Source organism: Toxotes jaculatrix, chromosome 15, assembly GCF_017976425.1.
Source record: "Toxotes jaculatrix isolate fToxJac2 chromosome 15, fToxJac2.pri, whole genome shotgun sequence".
Classification (NCBI taxonomy): domain Eukaryota; kingdom Metazoa; phylum Chordata; class Actinopteri; family Toxotidae; genus Toxotes; species Toxotes jaculatrix.
This window is the reverse complement of record NC_054408.1, coordinates 383,940-406,716: the sequence shown is the minus strand read 5'-3', so window position 1 is coordinate 406,716 and position 22,777 is coordinate 383,940. Positions and strand designations below refer to the sequence as shown.

General features: G+C 46.5%; 1 protein-coding gene across 8 annotated transcripts in view; it reads right to left on the bottom strand.

The window, feature by feature from the left end:
• ttn.1 (titin, tandem duplicate 1) overlaps positions 1–22,777 on the bottom strand; it is a 159,046-nt gene that overhangs the window by 27,392 nt on the left and 108,877 nt on the right. For all 8 annotated transcript variants that reach the window (XM_041056637.1, XM_041056638.1, XM_041056639.1 and 5 more), the window contains 13 exons: positions 22,418–22,720; positions 21,989–22,294; positions 21,240–21,527; positions 20,804–21,094; positions 20,431–20,718; positions 20,066–20,348; positions 19,590–19,897; positions 19,388–19,492; positions 19,056–19,253; positions 18,660–18,956; positions 17,948–18,535; positions 17,515–17,817; positions 41–17,356 (listed from right to left, as the gene is read on the bottom strand). In XM_041056637.1, coding sequence (XP_040912571.1) covers positions 41–17,356; positions 17,515–17,817; positions 17,948–18,535; positions 18,660–18,956; positions 19,056–19,253; positions 19,388–19,492; positions 19,590–19,897; positions 20,066–20,348; positions 20,431–20,718; positions 20,804–21,094; positions 21,240–21,527; positions 21,989–22,294; positions 22,418–22,720 — 20,874 coding nt within the window. The remainder of the gene's footprint in view (positions 1–40; positions 17,357–17,514; positions 17,818–17,947; positions 18,536–18,659; positions 18,957–19,055; positions 19,254–19,387; positions 19,493–19,589; positions 19,898–20,065; positions 20,349–20,430; positions 20,719–20,803; positions 21,095–21,239; positions 21,528–21,988; positions 22,295–22,417; positions 22,721–22,777) is intronic.

The window sequence follows — 22,777 nt, the reverse complement described above, 5'->3', positions numbered from 1 at the left end:
GTATAAAATCAACTTTGAAGAGAATAAGTTCTTATGTTACCTGTAATCTTGGTTCCAGCCTTGACTTCCTGAGGGACACCCACTCCATACTCATTTTCTCCAATAACTCTGAAGTAATATATGGCTCCCTCCTGCAAGTCTTCCACCTTGTAAGTAAGTGCGTGACAGTTGCTGGTCACAGACACCCAGGCTTTCTTACTGGCTTCACGTTTTTCCACATGGTAGGCCTTCACTGGGTCGCCACCATCATTTTCTGGAGCCTCCCAAGTGAGGGTTGCAGAATCTCTAGTCACTGCAGAAACTTTAGCATTGACTGGGGGTCCAGGAGAGTCAAGCACCTTGACAGTCAAGGGCAATGTAGCTTTTCCGAGTGGTGATTCAATAGTGACACAGTACTCTCCAGAGTCATTTCTAGTTGACTTTTCAATAGTCAGTGAGGTGCTTGAATCTGTTGATTCAATGCTTCCTCTGACCTTTAGATCAACGCCCTCCTTGGCCCATTCCACTGATGGTACAGGTTTGCCCTTGAAGGGTACATTTAGAGTAAATGCTGTGCTATGCTTAACAATAAGTACTTTACGCATCTCAATGTCAACATCAAATGATGGCTCTGCAGTTCTGTCCATTGCTGCAGCTGCATCTGAATATGGGCTACGGACACTGCTGCCAACTTTGTTTATAGCCTTGACAGAGAATTCATATTCTGCATCTGTCTTTAGTCCCGTGATTGTGAATTCCAAGCTCTTGGTCAGAGGGATAGCCTCAACCCATCTTGCTAGTTCTTCAGGTGGTTCAGGCACTTCTTCCTCTTCCTCCTCCTCATATTCATCCTCTTCTCCCTCAACCTCTGGCTCTGGTTTGCGGATGTAGTCCCTGTATTCTACACTGTATCCAAGGATGGGAGCACCACCATCATCTGTTGGTGGTTTCCAGACAATGGACACACTGTTCTTGGTTGAACTGACAATTTTTGGCTTGGTGGGCCGAGAAGGAACAACCAGAGGATCCATTGCTCTGAAAGTTGCAGATGGTTCACTTGGGGGACTCAGACCAGCAGCGTTTTCAGCATAGACTCTGAAGTCATACTCACAACCCTTGCGCAGTTTGGTTGCCACTGTGGTACATTCAACAACTGGATCTCTGTTCACACGGACCCAGCGCATACCTGTTTTCTCACGGCGCTCAATTATATATCCAGTAATGGGGCTGCCTCCATCATTGGCTGGCTTGCACCACGTGAGGGTCATTGAATCTCCAGTTATAGCAGTGATATCAACACCAGCTGGAGCGGTGGCAAAAGTGTATGGATCTGTTACCTTTACAGCCTCACTCTCCAGAGCCTCACCAGGTCCAAACTTGTTGACAGCCAAAACCCTGAAGATATATTCATTGCCCTTTAGCAGTCCTGTGACTTTATAGTATGTTTTTGTGATGTCTGTCTTCACCAGTGTCCATGCCAAGCGGCTGGTCTCACGCTTCTCAACAATGTAATGTGTGATATCAGCACCACCGGTCTCCTGAGGAGTACCCCATGACAGAGTGCACTCCTCAGCTGTGAGACCTGTGATCTGCAGAGGTCCTGCTGAGGGACCTGGCTTGTCAAGAATCACACAGTTTATTGGCATGGTAACTGTTCCAGCAATATTCTGTAGAGTCAGGGCATACTGTCCAGAATCTCTTCTGATGCAGTCCTTGACAATGACAGAAGTGCTGGTATCGGTTGAAACAATCTGAATTCTAGCTCTCAGCTCAATCTCTTTGCCATCCTTTGTCCAGGAAATGACAGGAGCAGGACGTCCAGCAAGGTCAGCATTAATCTTCAGAGTTTCACCTGCTTTCACAAACACTTTCTCTCTAAACTTGACATCCATCATGATACGTGGTGGATCTACATCATCCTTGACAGTGATGGGCCCAGTGTTGTCAGACGGTTCACTGAACAATCCAGCTGCATTCTTGGCAATGACACGGAAGATGTACTGGCTGTTTTCTGTTAAGCCTGTCACATCATAGTGGGTCTCAGGCACATTGGTGAAGTTGCATCTTGTCCAGCGTCCCTCAGGGAGGTCTCTGCGTTCAATGATGTAGCCAGAAACCTTGGCTCCACCATCGTACTCTGGTTTATCCCAAGACAAGGAGACAGATGTTCTGGTAACAGCAGTGACCACAGGTGTGCCTGGAGGATCACATGGATCTCTGGCTGCTACAGCTTCACAAGCTTTGCTGCATTTACCAATACCAGCAATATTTTCAGCATAGACACGGTATTCATACATCATTCCCTCTTCAATTCCATTGACCTTGTATTCTGTGTCTTTGATCATTCCTCTGTTCATCTTTGTCCAAAGAATGCTAGAACGCTCTTTCCTCTCCAGATGGTAGCCCAGAACAGGACTACCACCATCACTGACTGGCTCATTCCAAGTCACCAACATGTAAGACTTGGTCGCCAACTTCACTATAGGTGTGGAAGGAGGTCCAGGTTGTTTGAAGTTATACTGAGCTGTAATTCCAGATGAATCCAGATACGTACTCTTTCCGTAACGGTTGACTGCATAGATGCGGAATTGGTACTCTGCACCATGTGTCAAGCGGCAAGCCTTGAAACATGTTCTGGCAACATTACTTGCTACCATCTGCCATTCTTGTGTGTTTGTGTCTCTCTTCTCCACGATATAATTACTGATGGAACAGCCACCATCATAATCTGGTGGTGACCAGGACAGTGTGATGCTGTCAGAAGTCACAGCATCCACCTTAAATCCTTTAGGTGGACCTGGCTTATCAAGGACAACGATTCCAATATCTGCTGTGACAGTTCCTGCTGTGTTGGCCAGAGTGATTTCATACTTGCCAACATGATCTCTGCTAGCTTCTTTTATTAGTATTTTGGAAGAGGTTGCTGTGTTTAAGATGGTCACTGATGATGTTTGCTTTAAAGGAAGGCCATCCTTCTTCCAGGATACAACAGGCTTTGGCCTGCCTCTTACAGGAACCTCAAGAGTGAGGTCTTCTCCAGCCTTCACACTGTACGTAGTAAACAGTAAATTGACAGATGGTTCTATTGCAACATCCTTTGCAACCACAGGCAAGCCAAGATCCTTTGGCTCACTCTTTCCTTTCTCATTGATTGCAACAACTCGGAATAAATAGGTATCATTAGGAGTCAGATTAGGAATAGTCGCTTCAGGCACCTTGACTGTGCATGCTGTGCCCCATTTATCTCCACTCTTAGGCTTAAATTCTACATTGTAGCACATTACTTTGCTTCCACCATCATGAGCAGGTTTGTCCCATGCCAGTGACACACTGGTCTTTGTCAGATCTACAAGGGTAACCTTGCTTGGTGGCAGAGGTACCTCAGATACTTTGATTTCTTTGGTTTCAACCATCTGTCCTTGGCCATATTCGTTAACAGCACAGACTCTGAAGTAGAAAATACCACCCTCAGGCAGCTCTTCAATCTTGAATGAGTTGGCTGTGCAGTTGCTGGTGACAGTAGTATAGACCTTCCTGACAGACTCTCTCTTCTCTACAATGTAGTTTGTGATTTTAGAACCACCGTCAGTGAGTGGCGCATCCCAGGCAAGAGTCACTGAATCCTTCTTGACCTCCTTCACAGCAAATTTCTGTGGTGCACTTGGTGTGTCCAAAATTCTCACTGCAACAATAGCAGATTTTGTACCACTACTGTTCTCCAGTGTTAGTGAGTATTTTCCACTGTCAAAGCGGTTGACGTTGTCTATGACGAGCATGGTGTATGAAGCAGTGGTGTCAATTGCAGCACGCTCCGTGAGAGTACCCTCAACCTTCTCCCATTTCACAGCAGGTTCAGGCCTTCCTCTGATGGTGACAAACAGACGCAGAGTTCCACCAGCACGGACAGATACAACCTTTCTGAGATCAGCATCCAGCTCAATCTCTGGTGCTTCTACCCTGTCAGAAGTGACCACAGTGCCACTGACACTAGCAGCCTCTCCTACTCCCTCAGAGTTGATAGCACAAACGCGGAACTGGTATTCTCCGCCCTCCTTAAGGTCTGTGATAGTGAGTTTAGTGGCCTGAATACCAGTAGGTGGAGTGCACATGGTCCATTCTTTTTCAGCTTGTGCCTCGACTGCTGGTGCTACTTCTGCCTCTTCTGTTGATCCAGGCACTTCTGTGTACTCTCTCATTTCAACAATGTAGCCCTTGACGTAGGCACCACCATCAAAGTCAGGTTTGCCCCATGACAGAGACACGGAAGACTTTGTGTAGTCTGTCACTTTGGGATGGTGTGGAGGCCCAGGTGGTGTTGTAGCATCACATGCTCTGTAGAACAGGGACAATTCACTGAGGTCTCCTATTCCAGCCTCATTTTCAGCAGCAACACGGAACTCGTAGAAGTGATCTGTCATCAGACCTGTGACCTTGAAGTGGGTGTCGGTCAGCTTTTGTCTGTTGCATTTTGTCCACCTTACACTATCTTTGTCACGCTTTTCAAGGTGGTAGCCTTCAATTTCAGCTCCACCAGTCTGTTCTGGAACGGTCCACGATAGAACCATAGAATCCTTTGTGATTTGACTGGCTTCTGGAGTTCCAGGAGCACCTGGTGGCTTATATGGATTGCGTGCAATGACGGGTTCACTCTCAAGATAGTCACCAACACCATATTTGTTCACTGCTCTGACTCTGAAAATGTATTCATTTCTAGGGAGCAAATTTGTTAGTTTATGATACAGACCCTTGATATTTGGAGCAGCCACTGTCCAGGACAACCTGCTTGTCTCTCTCTTCTCTAAGATATAGTGAGTGACACTCGCCCCACCATCCAGAGTTGGTTCAGACCAGGCAAGAATGCACTTGTCAGCCATGACTCCTGTCACTTTCATGGGTCCAGTAGGTGGACCTGGTTTATCAAGAACTTTGACAGTGATTGGGAAGGTTTTTGTACCACCCAGATTTTTGAGGACAAGGTCATAGTGGCCACTGTCTAGCTTGGTTACATCCTTTATGGTTATGGCTGCACGCTTTGGTGTAGTTTTCACTTCAATGCGCAGGGCTTTGTCCATTTCCTTTCCCTCTTTAAGCCAGACGACATCAGGAATCGGTTTTCCATAGATGTCTGCATCAAGAACCAAGTGTTCTCCAGCATTGACAACAATCACATCCTTGTACTTGGGATCCATTGAGGCCCTTGGTGGTTCAATTTCATCAGTAGCAGTAATAGGTCCAGAGCTGTCTGATGGCTCGCTGAAGACTCCGGCTGCATTTCTTGCAATAACTCTAAATTCGTATTGCTCATTCTCTGTCAGACCAGTGACGGTATACTCAGTCTCAGTTATATTAGTGAAGTTAGCTCTCACCCAATGCCCATCAGGGGAGGAGAGATCTTTCCTCTCCACAATATATCCGTTCACTTTGCTGCCACCATCATACTGAGGCTTGGTCCACTGAATCTTGATTAGATTTTTTGAAATAGATACAGCTTCAGGAGCACCAGGAGGATCACATGGGTCACGAGCAACGAAGGACTCAGACACTTTACTGCATCTACCAATGCCAACAATATTTTCAGCATAAACTCTGAATTCATATCCAACACCCTCCTCCAGATTGCAGATCTTGAACTGAGTATCAGTGATGAGAGTCTTGTTCAGTTTGTTCCACAGAATGCTGCTTCTCTCCTTACTTTCCAGATGGTAACCAATAACTGCACTGCCACCATCATTGACTGGCTCATTCCATTCAATGACCATCATTTCCTTCGTTGCAGATTTGACGTATGGTGTTCCTGGAGGCCCTGGTGGTTTGTATGGATACTGCACAACAATGGCCTTGGAGTCCAGAGGCACGCCCTTTCCATATCTGTTTTCAGCTATAATTCTGAACTGGTATTCTGCACCAGTCTTCAGCTTGGTGACCTTGAATGCTGTTCTAGCAAGCTGTGTGGTGACTGACTGCCATGTCGTGGTGGTGGTTTCTCTCTTCTCCACTATATAGTTCTTCACCTGGCATCCACCTGTGTAACCTGGGGGCTCCCAGGCGAGATGGACAAAGGTGTTGCTCACTTCAACAACCTTGACTGGACCTGTTGGTGGACCTGGCTTGTCAAGGATAATGACAGACACATCCTCAGTGACTGTGCCCACAGTATTGGTTGCTGTAATGGAGTATTTACCAAAGTCCTCTTTGCATGCCTCAGTAATCTGAATTGTAGTTGTTTCTGGAGTATTTACCACATTGACTCTTGATGTCACCTTTAGAGGTTGACCATCTTTGGTCCAAGTGACTCTAGGTTTGGGCCTGCCAAGCACAGGGAACTCCAACTTAAGATCTTTTCCAGCTGATACACTGTAAGTGTTGAATTGCATCTTAATGCTTGGCTCCATGGTCATGTCACTGGCAATAACAGGTGCAGCAAGTGCCTTTGGTTCACTCTTTCCCTTCTCATTGTAAGCAATAATACGGAATAGGTATTCTGTTCCAGCTGTGAGTCCTGTGACAGTGCCCTCACATGTCTTTGTGTTTGTTGCAACTCCCCACTTATCTGTACCCTTAGGCTGCATCTCAATTAGGTAGCCACCAATTCTACTGCCTCCATCATGCTCAGGTTTCTCCCAGGCCAGTGAGGCACTAGCTTTAGTGACATCGGTGAGAAAGACTTTTCCAACTGGCAGTGGGACCTCGGAGGCCTTGGAAGCTGTCTTTGTTTCAATAGCTTGGCCGACTCCATAGTCATTCTCAGCCATGACTCTGAAGTAGTACATAGCACCTTCAATCAAGTTCTCAACTTTGAATGTTGTCTTGGTGCATTTCGTAGACACATTTGCATATGCCTTTCTGGTTGACTCACGTTTGTCAATGACATAGTTCTTGATTTTAGAGCCTCCATCGATCAGTGGGGCATCCCATACAAGAGTGACAGAGTCCTTTTTAACATCTTTAACCACAAGCTTCTGTGGTGCTCCCGGTGTGTCCAGGACTTTAACAGCAATAACCTCAGACACAGTGCCACTGCTGTTTGTCAGGCTTAAGGTGTATTTTCCTGAATCACTTCTGTCACATGAGTCAATGGACAGCTGTGTGAAGTTGAGAGCCTTCTCAACCACTGCCTTTTCTGTCAGGTTTCCTTCATCCTTAGTCCACTTAATTTCAGGTGTTGGCCTTCCCTTAAATGGAACATAGATTCTAACAGATCCACCGGCTTTCACATTGATGCCCTTCCTCAGCTCAGAGTCGAGGTGGATCTGTGGTGGGTCCACCCTTTCCTCTGGCTTAGATGTTCCAGAAAGAATTGCTGGCTCACCAACTCCCAGTTTGTTCAGAGCACACACCTGGATTTTGTACTCCTGACCCTCTGCAAGTTTGGTAATTTCATATTTGTTGACACGCAGACCAGTGGGTGGAGTAACCATGGTCCATTCTTCCTCCTCAGCCTTGCAGACTTCAACAATGTATCCTTGAATGGGGCTGCCACCATCAGACAGTGGCTTGCCCCATGACACTGTAATAGAACTCTTTGAGGAGTCAGTTACATTCACATATGCCGGGGCACCAGGTTTGTACTTGGGATCACAGGCCTTGTAGTATGAACTTGGAAGGCTTGGCTCTCCCACTCCAACTACATTCTCAGCAGCCACTCTGAACTCATACTCATGGCCGGTGGTTAGGCCTGTGACTCTAAAGGAGAGATCAGTGACCTTCTGCCTATTGCATCTGGTCCATTTGATTCCAGCTCTGTCCTTCTTTTCAATGATGTAATTGGTGATCTCACTGCCACCATCATTTTCGGGGGCAGACCAAGTGATGGTCATGCCATCATGGGCAATGTTGGATACATCCTCAATGTGAGGTGGACAAGGAGGAATGAATGGGGTCTTCATAATCACTCCACCAGACTCCAGTGGCTCACTGACACCATAACTGTTAACTGCCATGACACGGAACATATACTCATTGCCTTCCAGTAATTTGGTGACTCTGTAGCATGTTGTGTCACAGCGGTTAGAAACAATAGTCCAAGCTAGACGGCTGGTCTCTCTTCTCTCAATGATGTAATGTGTAATGGGACTACCTCCATCATGTAGAGGGGCACGCCATACCAGGGTGCATCTATCTTCAGCTACTCCGGTGACTTGGAGGGGTCCTTCACATGGACTTGGCCTGTCCAGGACCACAACTTTAAATGGTACAGTTTCACTGCCAGCTTCATTTGTCAGCTGGAGCATGTACATTCCACCATCAATTCTAACAGAATCCTTAATGACAATCATTGCATGGTTTTCTGTGTTTTTGATTTCTAGTCTGAGTGTATTCTCGATTGGTTTTTCATCCTTGAACCACTGGATCGTAGGCAGTGGCTTTCCACGGACATCGGCATCTAGCTTGAATGTCTCTCCGGCGTTGATGATAATGGTCTTGGTGAATGCGGGGTCAATGGAAAATTTGGGTGCCTCCACCATATCGTTTGCAGTGATTGGTCCACTGTTGTAAGATGGCTTGCTGGTGGTGCCCACAGCATTTTTAGCAATGACTCTGAAGTCATACTGTGCATTTTCTGTCAGCCCAGTCACAGTAAATTGGGTCTCAATCACATTAGTGAAATTCGCCCTTACCCACCTGCCCTCTGGCAAATCACGCTTCTCCACAGTATAGCCAGTTATATTACTGCCACCATCATACTCTGGTTTAGTCCACTGAATGACAATGGTATCTTTGGTCACATGCACGGCCTCTGGTGCACCAGGAGGATCACATGGATCACGGGCAATGCAGCCCTCTGAGACTTTACTGCACCTGCCAATGCCAACAATATTTTCAGCATAAACCCTGTATTCATACTCAACACCCTCCTCTAAGGGGTGACTCTTGAAACTAGTCTCATGAATAAGTGTCTTGTTGATCTTGACCCAGAGAATACTATTCCTCTCTTTCCTCTCAAGATGGTAGCCAAGGACAGGGCTGCCTCCGTCTGTAACAGGCTCATGCCACTCAACAATCTGGTGGTCCCTAGAGAGAGAAGAGATGAACGGAGTGCCTGGGGGACCTGGCTCTCTGTATGGGTACTGAGCGACTACAGCAGATGAATCCAGGCCATGACTCTTGCCATATCGGTTCTGAGCGATGATCCTGAACTGGTACTCGTTTCCAGTCTTTAGTCTAGGCACTTTGATGGTGGTTCTGGCACAGTTGATGCTGACATTTTCCCATGTTGTTGTAGTAGTATCTCTCTTTTGCACAATGTAGTTTGAAATCTGGCAGCCACCATTGTGTTTTGGTGGATCCCATGAAATAGTGACACTCTGTGTTGTGATTTCATCGAACCTCACAGGGCCAGATGGAGGACCAGGCTTGTCAAGAACAATGATTTCAACTGTTGTGTCCTTTTCTCCAACTGAGTTAGCAACATTTATACTGTACATGCCACCGTCATCACCTGCTGCCTCCTTAATGCTGAGTGTTGTATGTGTTGGTGTATTGAGAATGTTGACTCTCGTGGTGAACTTCAAAGGAGCTCCATCTTTAGTCCATGTGACTTTTGGTTTAGGACGTCCAAAGATGGGAATGTCAATCTTCAGGTCTTTGCCCACATGGACACTGTAGTTGCTGAATGATGGTCGAACATCAGGCTCAAAGACCAAGTCCTTTGTCATTACTGGACCAGCAAGGACTTTGGGGTCACTTTTACCCTTATCATTGATGGCTGTAACTCTAAACAGATATTCCTCTCCTGGGTTCAGATTAGAAACAGTAGCCTCCATTGTCTTAAATGTGTTAACACCAGACCACTTCTCCTGGCCCTTAAGCTGCACCTCAAGCAAATACTGCATGACTCTGCTGCCACCATCATACTCAGGTTTCTCCCAGGCCAAAGAGATACTTGTTTTGGTTTGGTCTGTAACAATCAAGTTCTTCGGAGACTGGGGCACCTCTGAGACCTTAAGAGGGTCAACGGTTGCTGCAGGCAGGCCAACACCATGTGCATTCTCAGCAATGACTCGGAAGTAGTAACTACAACCCTCCTGGAGTGGCTCAATCTTCCACGAAAGAGCATGACAGTTTGTTACAACAGCTGCATATGTTTTGCGTGTGCTTTCTCTCTTTTCAACAATGTAGTTCTTTATCTTGGATCCACCATCCAACAGAGGTGGTTCCCATGCCAGTGTCACTGACTGGTTTGTAATTTCTTTCACTTTCAGGTTGACAGGAGCACTAGGTGTGTCGAGAACACGGACAACAACAAATGCTGATTTGGTTCCACTTGAGTTCTCTGCAGTAACTGTGTATTTTCCACTGTCGTTCCTGCTCATCTTGTCAATTACAAGGGATGTGTAACTGCTGGTCACCTCAATTTGAGCAGTCTCTTTAAGGGCAGCTTCGTCCTTGTTCCACTTGATGGTAGGAGTGGGCCTTCCTTTGATGGGGATAAACAGCCTAAGGGAAGCTCCAGCTTTGATGGTCACAATCTTTCTCAGTTCTGGGTCAATGTCAAGATCTGGTTCTTCTGCCCTATCTTGGGCAACAACAGCTCCAAAGACATCAGCATGATCACCAACTCCAACTTTGTTGACAGCACACACTCTAAACTTGTATGCCTGGTTTTCCTTCAAGTTGGCAACTTCAAACTTGGTCTTCTTGATACCTGTTGGTGGCGTGCACATTATCCACTCCTCAGCAGGTGCATCTGTAGCAGTTGGCTCTGCAGCAACGGCTTCTGGGGCCTCAGCTTGCAAGGTGGTAGCGCAGCACTCAACAATGTAACCCTGAATCTCACAGCCTCCATCACAGAGAGGCTTGCCCCATGACAGGAATACTGATGTTTTAGTAGTGTCAGTAACTCTCGGATTGTGTGGTGGACCAGGCCTGAAGATGGGATCAAGGGCTTTGTAGAACACAGTAGGGGAGCTTGGTTCACCAACACCAATGGCATTCTCAGCAGCAACTCTGAATTCGTACATGTGGCTTTCCAGGAGTCCAGTGACCTTGAAAGTCAAGTCAGTGACAGTTTGTCTGTTGCATCTGGTCCATCTGACACCCTCTTTGTCGTGTTTCTCTATTATGTATCCAGTGATGACGCTACCGCCATCTTCAGAGGGAGCCTCCCAGGTGAGCATCATTGAATCTTTTTTAACATCTGAAACCTCTAAGCTCTTTGGTGAACCAGGGGGCACATACGGATCTTTGATGATGACAGCAGCAGATTCAAGTGGTGCACCCACTCCAAACTGGTTGACAGCATGGACCTTAAAGATGTACTCATTTCCTTCCAGGAGTTTAGTGACATTTAGACAAACATTTTCCACTTTTGGGTTGACGACAGTCCAGACTAGTCTGCTTGTCTCTCTCCTCTCCACAATGTAGTGAGAGATCTTGCTGCCACCATCTTGTATCGGTGGTTTCCAAGCAAGGCAACATCGGTCTTTGGTTATTCCTGTAATGACAAGAGGTCCTTGTGGTTCTCCAGGTTTATCTAGAACAATCACACTGACCTGTACAGCCTTTTCACCTCCTGGGTTTTTCAACAGCAGAGTGTATTGGCCTCCATCAGAAAGTTTAGCTTCCTTGACGGATATATAAGCTTTGGTTGGCGTGTTCTTAATTTCTCTATGAATAGTGTTGCCCAGTTCCTGCTCTCCCTTCATCCAGTGGATAGAGGGCAATGGTTTGCCATGAACATCAGCATCAATCTTGAAGCTGTCTCCAGCATTAACCACAATGGTCTGTGTGTACTCTGGGTCAATGCTGATGCGTGGTGGTTCAATTTCATCCCTGGCAGTGATGGGACCAGTGCTGTAAGAAGGAATACTGAAAACACCAGCAGCATTTCTAGCAATGACACGGAACTCATACTGATTGTCCTGCACAAGGCCAGTTGCAACGTATTCTGTCTCGATGATGTTGGTAAAGTTTGCCTTCTGCCAACGACCTTCAGGAAGCTCCTTCTTTTCCACAATGTAACCTGTAACCTTTGCACCACCATCATACTCAGGCTTGGTCCAAACAATGGTCACAGAGTCTTTACTGATCTTTGTTGCCTCTGGGGTTCCAGGGGGATCACAGGGGTCTCTAGCAACATGACCCTCAGACACTTTGCTCACTTTGCCTATTCCGACAATATTTTCTGCATAAACTCTGTAGTCATACTCCATTCCTGCCTCCAAACCAGTTGTCTTGAAGGTTTGGTCAGTAATGAGAGACTTGTTAAGTTTGACCCACAGGATGCTGTTTCTCTCTTTCCGTTCAAGATGGTAGCCCAAGATAGCACTTCCACCATCATTCACAGGTTCATTCCAGGTCACCACCATGCTGTCCTTGGTGCAGGCAGCAATAGATGGTGTTCCTGGGGGTCCCGGGAGCTTGTATGGGTACTGAGCCACAATGCACTCTGATTGAAGAGTTGGGCCTTTTCCATATCGATTTTCTGCTGTGATTCTAAACTGATACTCAGAGCCAGTTTTCAGTCTGCCTACCTTGATTTTGGTTCTCGCAAGGTTAGGAGATACAACCATCCAGTTAGTTGTGGATGTGTCTCTTTTTTCCACAATGTAGTGTTTGATGGTGCAACCACCATCGTACTCTGGTGGGTTCCAGGAGATGGTTATGTTGTCAGAAGTGACCTCTTCCACCTTAACTGGACCGCTTGGCTGGCCAGGTTTGTCAAGAACAACGATGCCAATGCTTGCAGTTGTCTCTCCAGCTGTGTTGCTAAGAGTAATGAGGTAGTGTCCAACGTCATCTTTAGTAGCCTCTTTTATGTTGAGATTCAACATTGTGTCTGTTGCACCAAAGTTTACTCTTGTAGTTCTCTTCAGAGGCTGACCATCCTTTACCCAGGAGATAGCTGCTTTGGGACGTGCAACATATGGAACCTCCACTGCCAGGTCTTCTCCTGCCAACACACTGAATGTGTTGAACAACATTTTGGCAACAGGTGCAATAACAAGATCTTTCACGATCACAGGCACACCAATTTGACGTGGGTCACTTGTTCCCTTCTCATTTCTTGCGGCTACACGGAACATGTATTCTTCACCTGCATTAAGTCCACTAATTGTAGCTTCTGTTTCCTTTACTATAACAGCCTGGGTCCACTTATCAACACCCTTGGGCTGGATCTCAACAACATAACAACCTACTCTGCTGCCACCATCATGCTCTGGCTTCTCCCAGGAGAGGGTGACGCTGCTTTTGGTAACATCCTTAAGAGTGATTTTGCCAGGTGGCTGTGGTTTCTCAGACACTTTAACTGATTCACCAGTCTCAATGGGCAAGCCAATGCCATACTCATTCTCAGCCAAAACTCTGAAGTAATAGTTGCATCCTTCCAGGAGCTGGCCAACTGTGAAGGTGGTATGATGGCAGAGAGCATTGACTGTGGCATAGGCTTTCCTTGTGGACTCGCGTTTTTCAACAATATAGTTCTTAATCTTAACTCCTCCATCATTCACTGGTGGATCCCAGGTCAGAGTGACAGCTTCATTTGTTACGGCAGTAATCTTCAGATTCTGTGGGGCGCTTGGTGTATCAAGCACCTTGACTTGGACTGTAACCGTCTTGGAGCCAGAGCTGTTTTCAACTGTAAGATTATACTTTCCACTGTCAAATCTGTTGACATTTTCAATCACAAGTGACGTGTACGATGTTGTGCTGTCAATAGTTGCCCTCTCAATAGCCTCACCATCCCCTTTGGTCCATTTAGCCTGAGGAGCCGGTCTGCCTCTGATAGGCACAAACAGTCTAAGTGAGCAGCAAGCTCTAAGGCTGATAACCTTACGTAGCTCAGCATCCAAATCAATCTCAGGTGGGAGAAGCCTGTCCTCTGCCTTTGTATTGTCAGGTACAGATGCTGCTTCTCCAATTCCTTCACTGTTGATAGCAGAGATGTTGATCTTGTACTCCTGGTTCTCCTTCAGGTTAATAATGGTGAATGAGGTAGCAAGGAGACCTTCTTTGGGTGTCACAATGGTCCACTCCTCCTCGTCTTCTTTTTCAGATGGGATGCAGGTCTCCACAATGTAGCCAGTGATGTCAGAGCCACCATCATATACAGGTTTGTTCCAGGCAACAGTAATTGAGGACTTGGTTGTGTCCAAGATTCTAGGGTTGCATGGAGCCCCTGGCTTGTATAGTGCATCAGTTGCCTTGTAGAATGGACTGGAGACACTTGGTGCACTCACTCCAGCAGCATTCTCAGCAGTTACTCTGAATTCATATTCATGCCCGACAACAAGGCCTGCGGCCTTGAACTGAAGGTCTTTGATCTTCCTCTTGTTACATTTGACCCAGCGTAGGCCTATTCTGTCTTTCCGTTCAACATTGTAGTTGGTGATTGGAGTTCCACCATCACTCTTAGGTGCTTGCCACATAAGAACCATTGAATCTTTAGTGATAGCTGTCACTTCAGGGTTCTCTGGAGGATCAGGAACCCTATATGGGTTGTCTGCAAGAGTGGGCTCTGAATCAAGAGACTCACCAAGTCCATATTTGTTTACTGCCATTACTCTGAAGATATATTCGTTTCCTTTAAGCAACTTGGTCACCTTATATTGTGTAACCTGAAGATCTGAAACCACATTGGTCCAAACCAGTCTGCTTGACTCACGCTTCTCAACCACATATCCTTCAATCTTGGCCCCGCCATCATCTGCAGGTGGAGCCCAGGTCAGTACACACTTGTCTGCTGTGACATCAGTCACCTTTAGAGGTCCAACTGGTGGTCCGGGTCTGTCAAGCACTTTAACATTAAAGATGTGCTTAGCGAATCCACCGACATTAGTGGCAGTCAAAACAAATTCTCCCCCATCTGATCTGGTAGAGTCCTTGTTGGTTAGAGTAGTTGTCAGTTCAGTAAACTTAACCTCCAATTTCATTGTGTTCTCAACCTCCTTTCCATTCTTGGTCCAAACCATAGATGGCGTTGGTTGACCAGCAATGTCAGCATCAAGCTTGAAGGACTCTCCTGCCTTCAGTAGTACAACATCCTTAAAGATTGCGTCAACCATAATGCGTGGCTCAATGATGTCATCTTTGCAGATAATTGGGTCTGAGGGTTCAGATGGCACACTTACTGCACCTGCTGAGTTTCTGGCTATGACATGGAATTCATAGGAGGCATCTTGAGTGAGTCCACTTACAGTGAATGCTGTCTCAATGATGTTAGTGAAGTTGGCTCTGATCCATCGACCAGTAGGCAGTTCTCTCTTCTCCACTATGTAGCCAGTGATTTTGAAGCCACCATCATACTCGGGCTTTGTCCACTGGATAGTGATAACATTCTTGTTGACAAATATTGGCACAGGCTGACCGGGTGGGTCTACAGGGTCCAAGGCCAGTATTGCTTCGGAGGCTTTGCTGGGCTTACCGATTCCAGCCATGTTTTCAGCCATGACACGGAACTCATAGGCAACTCCATCTTCAAGCCCAGTGGATTTAAAGATATTTCCTTTCACAAGACCCTTGCTGATCTTATGCCACATAATGCTGCTTCTTTCTTTCCTTTCAACATGATAACCAATGACTTCATTTCCACCATCAGACACAGGCTCATTCCAGCCAATTGTTATAGAGTCCTTGGTAAATGAAACAACACTAGGTGTACCGGGGGGTCCAGGGGCTTTAAATGGATAGGCAGCCACCACTGCTTCTGAGGTGATGGGAGGTCCAACACCATATCTGTTCTTAGCCTTTACTCTGAACTGGTACTCCGATCCCGTGGTTAAGCGAATGGCTTTAAACATTGTACGGATGACGGTGGAAGACAGCTCTGTCCATGTTTGGGAAGTTGTGTCTCTGATCTCAATCACGTAATTATTGATTGGCACGCCTCCGTCGTTTTCAGGAGTGTCCCATGCAAAGATGCAATAGGTACGCGATATCTCCACAATCTTAACTGGTCCCTTGGGTGGCCCAGGTACATCATGTACTTTGACGGTGATATTATCTGTCACAGAACCAACGATGTTCTTTGCTGTCATGTTGTATACACCACTGTCAGCTCTGTTGCATTCATTGATGCTGAGGATAACAGTAGCAGCAGTAGTTTCAACGTTGGTTCTCTGTGTGAGCTTTAGGGCTGCGCCGTCCTTCAGCCAAGAGATAGTTGGTCTAGGACGTCCCATAACTGGGATTTCAACCTTGATGTCATCTCCTGCCTTGGCAATAACAGTCTTCTGACACACACCACGCAGGTCAAACTCTGGTAGCGAGGTAGAATCCTTTACAACAATGGGTTTGCTCTCACGGGGAGTGCTTCTCCCTGATAAGTTGACAGCCATTACATGGAAAATGTACTCTTCATTTTCATTCAGATTTTTCACTGTGAAATCCATGGTCTTGACTGTTGTTACGTGGGCCCACTGATCAGTTCCCTTCTTCTTGGCCTCCAGGACATATCCTGAAATTCTGCTTCCACCATCGTGCTTGGGTTTCGTCCAAGCCAGGCTCACAGAGTTCTTGGTGATATCAGTAGGAATAATACTCTCTGGAGGAGTTGGTGCCTGGGATGCACGAATTGGATCCGCAGTCTCAACCGCCTCACCAATGCCATACTCGTTCTCGGCAGATACTCTGAAATAGTACTCACAACCTTCACCCAGCTCACCAATCCTGACGGAAGTGTTCGGGCAATTTGTAACAACAGTAGCGAAAGCCTTGCGTGTTGATTCTCTCTTCTCAATGACGTAGTTTGTGATCTTGGCTCCACCGTCAATGAGAGGAATCTCCCACTGGAGAGTAATGCTTTCTTTGTCAATCTTGACTGGTTTTAAGTTAATTGGAGGTCCAGGTGAATCCAAAACTCTCACATGTATATCTGCACTCTTCTTTCCAGCTGAGTTTTCGAGGGTAAGCTCATATTTGCCAGCATCAATCCTTGAACTCTCAGGAATGAGCAGCATTGTAAATGACTCAGTGCTGTCAATGACTGCACGTGGGACAGGACCACCCTCCTTAGTCCAGGTGACTGTTGGCGTAGGACGTCCCTTGATTGGAACAAAGAGGCGAATGGAGCAGCCAGCTCTGATGACAAGGGTTCTTCTCAGCTCAACATCCAGCTCCAAATCTGGTTCAGCTGCCCGCTCCACAATTTCAACCAGTTCCTGAGTTTCAGCAGGTTCACCTGCCCCCTTAGCATTCACGGCACTAATTCTGAAGTGGTATTTTGCACCAGTTTCAAGCTCAGGAACAACAAATTCTGTGATCCTAAGGGGAGACGATGGGGTATCCTTAACCCATTCTTCTGTTCCTTCCTTCTTGTGCTCAATCACATACCCAGTGACTTCAAGTCCACCATTATCAAGAGGTTTTCCCCAGTTCAGAGTGGCTGTAGTCTTGGTTGTGTCTGTGACTCTTGGATTGACTGGAGGTCCAGGCACACCTGACAGACATTAAAAAAATGGTTAATGTTTTTTTAAATTAAAGATAGCATTCTGTAAAAACTTGATTTCACTGAAGTATTTTAACATAACAGAAAACTTCAATATTGGTGTTTGGTGGCCCATTTGGATTTCACAGCTGAAACTTATTTTTACTTACGGGCAGCAACTATTGTTCTGACAGGCATAGATGGTTCGCTTGGCTCTCCAAAGCCAGCTTTGTTCTCAGCAAGAACACGGAACTCATACTCCACACCCTCAGTAAGACCAGTGACTTCATAGCTGAGTTCAGCAATGGATTTCTTGGATGCCCTGACCCATCTCATTGCCTTTTTCTCCTTCTTCTCAACACAGTATCCTATGATATCACTTCCTCCATCCTCAGCTGGTCTCCTCCAGCTCACAGTGGCTGAATGCCCATCCACTTTCTCAACTTCCGGTTTGGAGGGTGGACCAGGAGGACCTACATGTATAGAATTAAAAAAACACATTAATAAATCTTAGCTTTTTCTTCCAGAGATGTTTTATCTAAAAAAGCTTTGTACTAATACGGGATGTAAGACATTTGAAGAACATAAACCAACTGAACATACCGAATCTATCAACCATCTTGACAGCCTCAGAGTGAGATGGCTCACTGGCACCATACTGGTTAACAGCAGAGACTCTGAACAAGTACTCATTGCCCTGGATGAGCTTATTGGCCACATAGTGACAGTCGATGACCTTCTCTTCTAGGACAGTCCAGAGCAGGCGGCTGGTCTCCCTCTTCTCCAGGGTGTAATACTTGATAGGAGAGCCCCCGTCCTCAGTAGGAGCTGTCCATGTAAGAGTGACTTTTTCAGAGGAGACACCACTGCATTCAATAGGTCCAGGAGCACCGGGAACATCCAGAACTTTGACCTTGACGGTTTCTTCTTTTACACCAAATGGATTGCTGGCAGTTATGATGTACTCTCCAGAGTCCTTCCTGCTGGCATATTTGACGGATAGAGTAGAGGAAGTTGCAGTGGTCTCGATATGAACAAGGTCAGAGGGTTTAAAGTACTTTCCTCCCTTTGACCAGCATGAGGTTGGCGCAGGTTTGCCTAAAATGCTTGTGGCAGTAATGACAATGGTATCACCGGCTCGGACAGTCAGCCCCTCCATCACTTGAGCATCAATAGTAATGGTTGGTGCAGCTGTTGGAGGAAATAGGAAACATTTAATTTATCACGCAGTGTGCTAAGCCTCTACCTCAGTGTCATATTGTCTCACTGAAAGCATTCAGAATGGTTTTAACACAGTTTTATATCCTCATCTCACCATATTCATCTCTGCAGATGATGGTATCTGTCTGCTCGGAGGGTGGGCTGAGAGCACCGGCTGCATTCTTCGCCCTGATCCTGAACTCATACTTGCAGCCCTCCTGTAGGTCGTTGACAGTGAATGCAGGTTCCACAACATTCACATTGTTGGCCTTAACCCAGATCTTAGACGGAAGGTCACGCCTCTCAACAATGTAGCCAGTCAGTCTGTGGCCACCATCGAACTGTGGTTCAGTCCACTGGAGGGTCACAGTGCTCCTGGTGATGCTGATCACATCAGGTTTACCAGGGGCGTCTAATGATGCAAATATGAAAAATATGAATGCAGTGTTGTGCCTTTATATAATTAGTATATCTTTTAAGTTGTTGCCACTCTCACACTTTTTACACCTACCAATTGGATCCAGGGCCACCTGAGGATCTGTGGGAGCACTCGGTCTGCCGATGCCAGCCAGGTTGATTGCCATGACTCTGAACTCGTACTCTAGGCCTTCAGTCAGTGCAGTTACCTTGTGTTCCTTCATTCTCAAGGGAACTGGGCTTGCTCTCTTCCACAGCATACTGTTCCTTTCCTTGAACTCAACATGGTAGCCTGAACGTAGTTCCAAAGGGGGGTAAAACAAAATCTGCATTTAGCTCACATGGCACATACAGGTCATATAGGTCATAATAATATAAGAAGTGACAGCTGTTTGACAGTAGTTCATTTATTCAAGCTCACTGTACCTGTGATGGGAGATCCTCCAGTCTTCCTGGGGTCAGACCAGGCCAGGTAAGCAGAGTCGTGACGCATGCTCATGATCTGAGGAGGCGGAGGAGCATCAGGAACATCTGTAGAAAAACAGGGAGACAGTATTCAGGAAAAGCTGACCTTTGAAAGTTGAACACCTAGACATCTCTAGCCTTAAAATATGTTATAGTCACTTACTGAATGGATGTTTAGCCACCGTGGGCTCAGATTTGAGTCCTTCTCCAACGCCGTACTTGTTCTCAGCACAGACTCTGAAGATGTACTCTGTGCCCTCATGGAGACCTGTCACCCTCATAGTGTTGGTTTCCACAGTGGAGGACACAGTCACCCACATGTTAGTGATGGAGTCCCTCTTTTCCAAGATGTAGTTGGTGATCTCTGAGCCACCATCATCCTTTGGAACACCCCACTTCAGTGTAGCACCGTCCGCAGTAACATCTTTGAACTTAATGGGTCCGCCAGGGATGCCAGGTTTGCCCACCACCCTAAAAGGAGACAGAGGAGATTACAGTTTTTTTTTTCTTATCTATATGTTGCCAGTAATGCCAGGGTATGACTGAAAGTGGCATGTTGCGATCCACTATAAGGACTATATTCTGTATGTTGTATTACATGTTGTTAAATTGCATGCCCTGGTACAATTTGATTCCTACCTGATGAAGATGGTGGACTCCTTGCTTCCAGCACTGTTCCTCAGGGTGATGGTGTACTTGGAGGCATCACTCCTCTGGCAGTCTCTGATCAGGAGGGTGGTGTTGACTGCAGACGACTCAGCACACACTCGGCCTGTGTCTGTCAGGTCCTCGTCTTCTCCCTTCTTCCAGGAGACCTTGGGCGTAGGTTTGCCAATGATTGGGATCTTGAGACGGACGGTGCTACCCTCCTTAGCAATGTAGCACATGTTGGGTAGCTCCCTCAAGTCACAGCTTGGATGAACTGCAGAGCGAAGGAAAAAGTATTTTAAAACTCTACTTTTTAAACTCTACACTTCACACATTGTCAGGTTGTGGACACTTACTGATCTGGTCCTTGGCAACCACAGTCAGCTCCTTGGCAGAGCCCTCTCCTGAGTCATTCACAGCCTTGACTCTGTAGGTGTACTCTTTGCCCTCCACCAGGTCCTTGGCGCTGTATTGCATGTTCTTGGACCTCATTAGCTCCTTGTACTTGTCTTCGCCATTGAGAACCTCCAGCACGTAGCAGATGATGCGGCTGCCACCATCTGAGAGTGGTTTCTTCCAGCTTAGAGTGCAAGAGTCCTTGGTAACCAGCAGGGTCTTAAAGTCCATGACAGGCCCAGGCTCCTCTGAGAATGAACACAGTGAGAATAGGATTGGTAAGAACAACAAACAAAGGAAGGCCAGCCACAAAATATGTTGTACCCAACCAACCTGATGCTCTGACTGAATCGGCTGTCTCACAGCACTCTCCAGCACCGAGCTGATTAACTGCTGACACTCTGAAGCAGTAGGAGCGTCCAGCATCCAGGTCTGGCACCTTGAATGCTGTCTTGGTGCAGTTGTTGGAGACGATGGACCAGGCCTTCCTCTCAGTATCTCGCTTCTCCACAATGTAGTGGGTGACTTCATGGCCACCATCAATCAGAGGAGCATCCCAGTAGATGGAGGCACTGTCCTTGGATGCCTCTTTCACCATCAGATTGACTGGTGGTCCAGGAGTGTCTGGAGGGATTCAACAACATTTAATGTCTCCTATAATATAAACCTAAAACCTAAAACCTAAAACTTTTCATTTATCAACTACAGAGTACAATGCAAACAAACAGAGATGAATGCATTTACATAGTAAATAAATAAGTCCACTCACCAAGAACCTTGACAACAATGGTGTACATCTTCATGCCAGCCAAGCTGTCCAGGTTCAGGATGTATTTGCCAGCATCATATCTGTTGACGTTCTCCACCTTCACCATGGTGTCAGTGTTGGTGGATTTTATGACAATGCCTTGACGGTCCTTGATGTTGGTGTTCATCTTTGCCCAGGTGACCTTGGGAATGGGGCGGCCCTTGATGGTGGCCTGAAGCTTCATCGTGGCACCAGCGCGCAGCTCCAGGCCTTCCTTTAGCTCCGCGCTCAGCTCTGCCTCAGGAGGAACTGCACGAATACACAGAGGAGGGAAGTTTTCAGGAGCGACAGCGAGAGGAAAGAGTCTTGCTGTTTATGGCTGCAAAGGCCTAATGCTCTTCATAAAAATGGAGAAGAATACTGCTAACTTTGTGAATTTTAAAAATTATTTAAAAAACTGGTATAAAGCAATGTTTTACTGAGGACTATAGTAACTAGTCCACAAGTCAAGCTGTCAAGTGAAATTGAAATCCACCAGGGCCCTTTTATTCAAACACAGTCTCAGTAGTCCAGGCTAACATGATGCTAGCAAGTTTAAATGATTGCTAATTTTCATCCAATCTTTGTCATAGTCCAGCTAACTATGAATAAGCAGCACTTCCCAGATTTGCATCTTGTATACCAGTTTATGCTGATGCTGCTTTCCACTTACACTCACTGTTCTACAGAATTAAAGTAAATGCAATTTATGAAATCGAAATCATACATACCAATGATGTCCTTGGCAACATGCTTGCCGGGTACTTCAGCTGGCTCGCCGAAGCCAACCTTGTTGACAGCAGTGATGCGGCACTGGTACTCGGCCTTGTCAATGAGGTTCTGAATTACATAGTTGGTGTCCTGCAGGTTCCTGGGGACATTGCAGCGGATCCAGTCTGTGGTGTCAGTCCTCTTGCACTCCACCAAGTATCCAATGATGGCGCTTCCACCATTGTTGGCAGGGGCAGACCAGGTGAGACTGATGGTGCTGTGGGTGGTGTCTGTCACACTGGGATTCACAACGGGGCCAGGAGGGGCTGGGGAAGATCACATTGATCCGATTTAGGTTACAAACAGGATGTCTGAATTCTCTGAGTAACAGCACATTTCATATCTCGTTAAGAAATAACTGCAAAGTTTTCAGAAGCCATGGGACTCACTGATGGGATTCTGTGCGGTGGTGCCAGCAGAGGGCTCGCTGGGTTTGCCAAGCCCTGCAACATTGACAGCAATGACTCTGAACTCATACTCAGCTCCCTCTGTTAGGCCTGTTACATCAAGGGTCCTTTCTGTCACAGGCTTCCTGTTCAGCTTGGTCCAGTTCAGTTCTTTGGCCTCTTTTTTTTCAAGCATGTAGCCCAAGATAGTGGACTTTCCATCATCAGCAGGCTCCTTCCAGCTCACAGTCATATGATCTTTTGTCACGTTGGTGATCACCGGGGCCTCACAAGGGCCAGGGACCGCTGTAAGTGACACCAGAGTTAAGGTTTTAGTGTGGATATTAAAAATATATTTCAGGT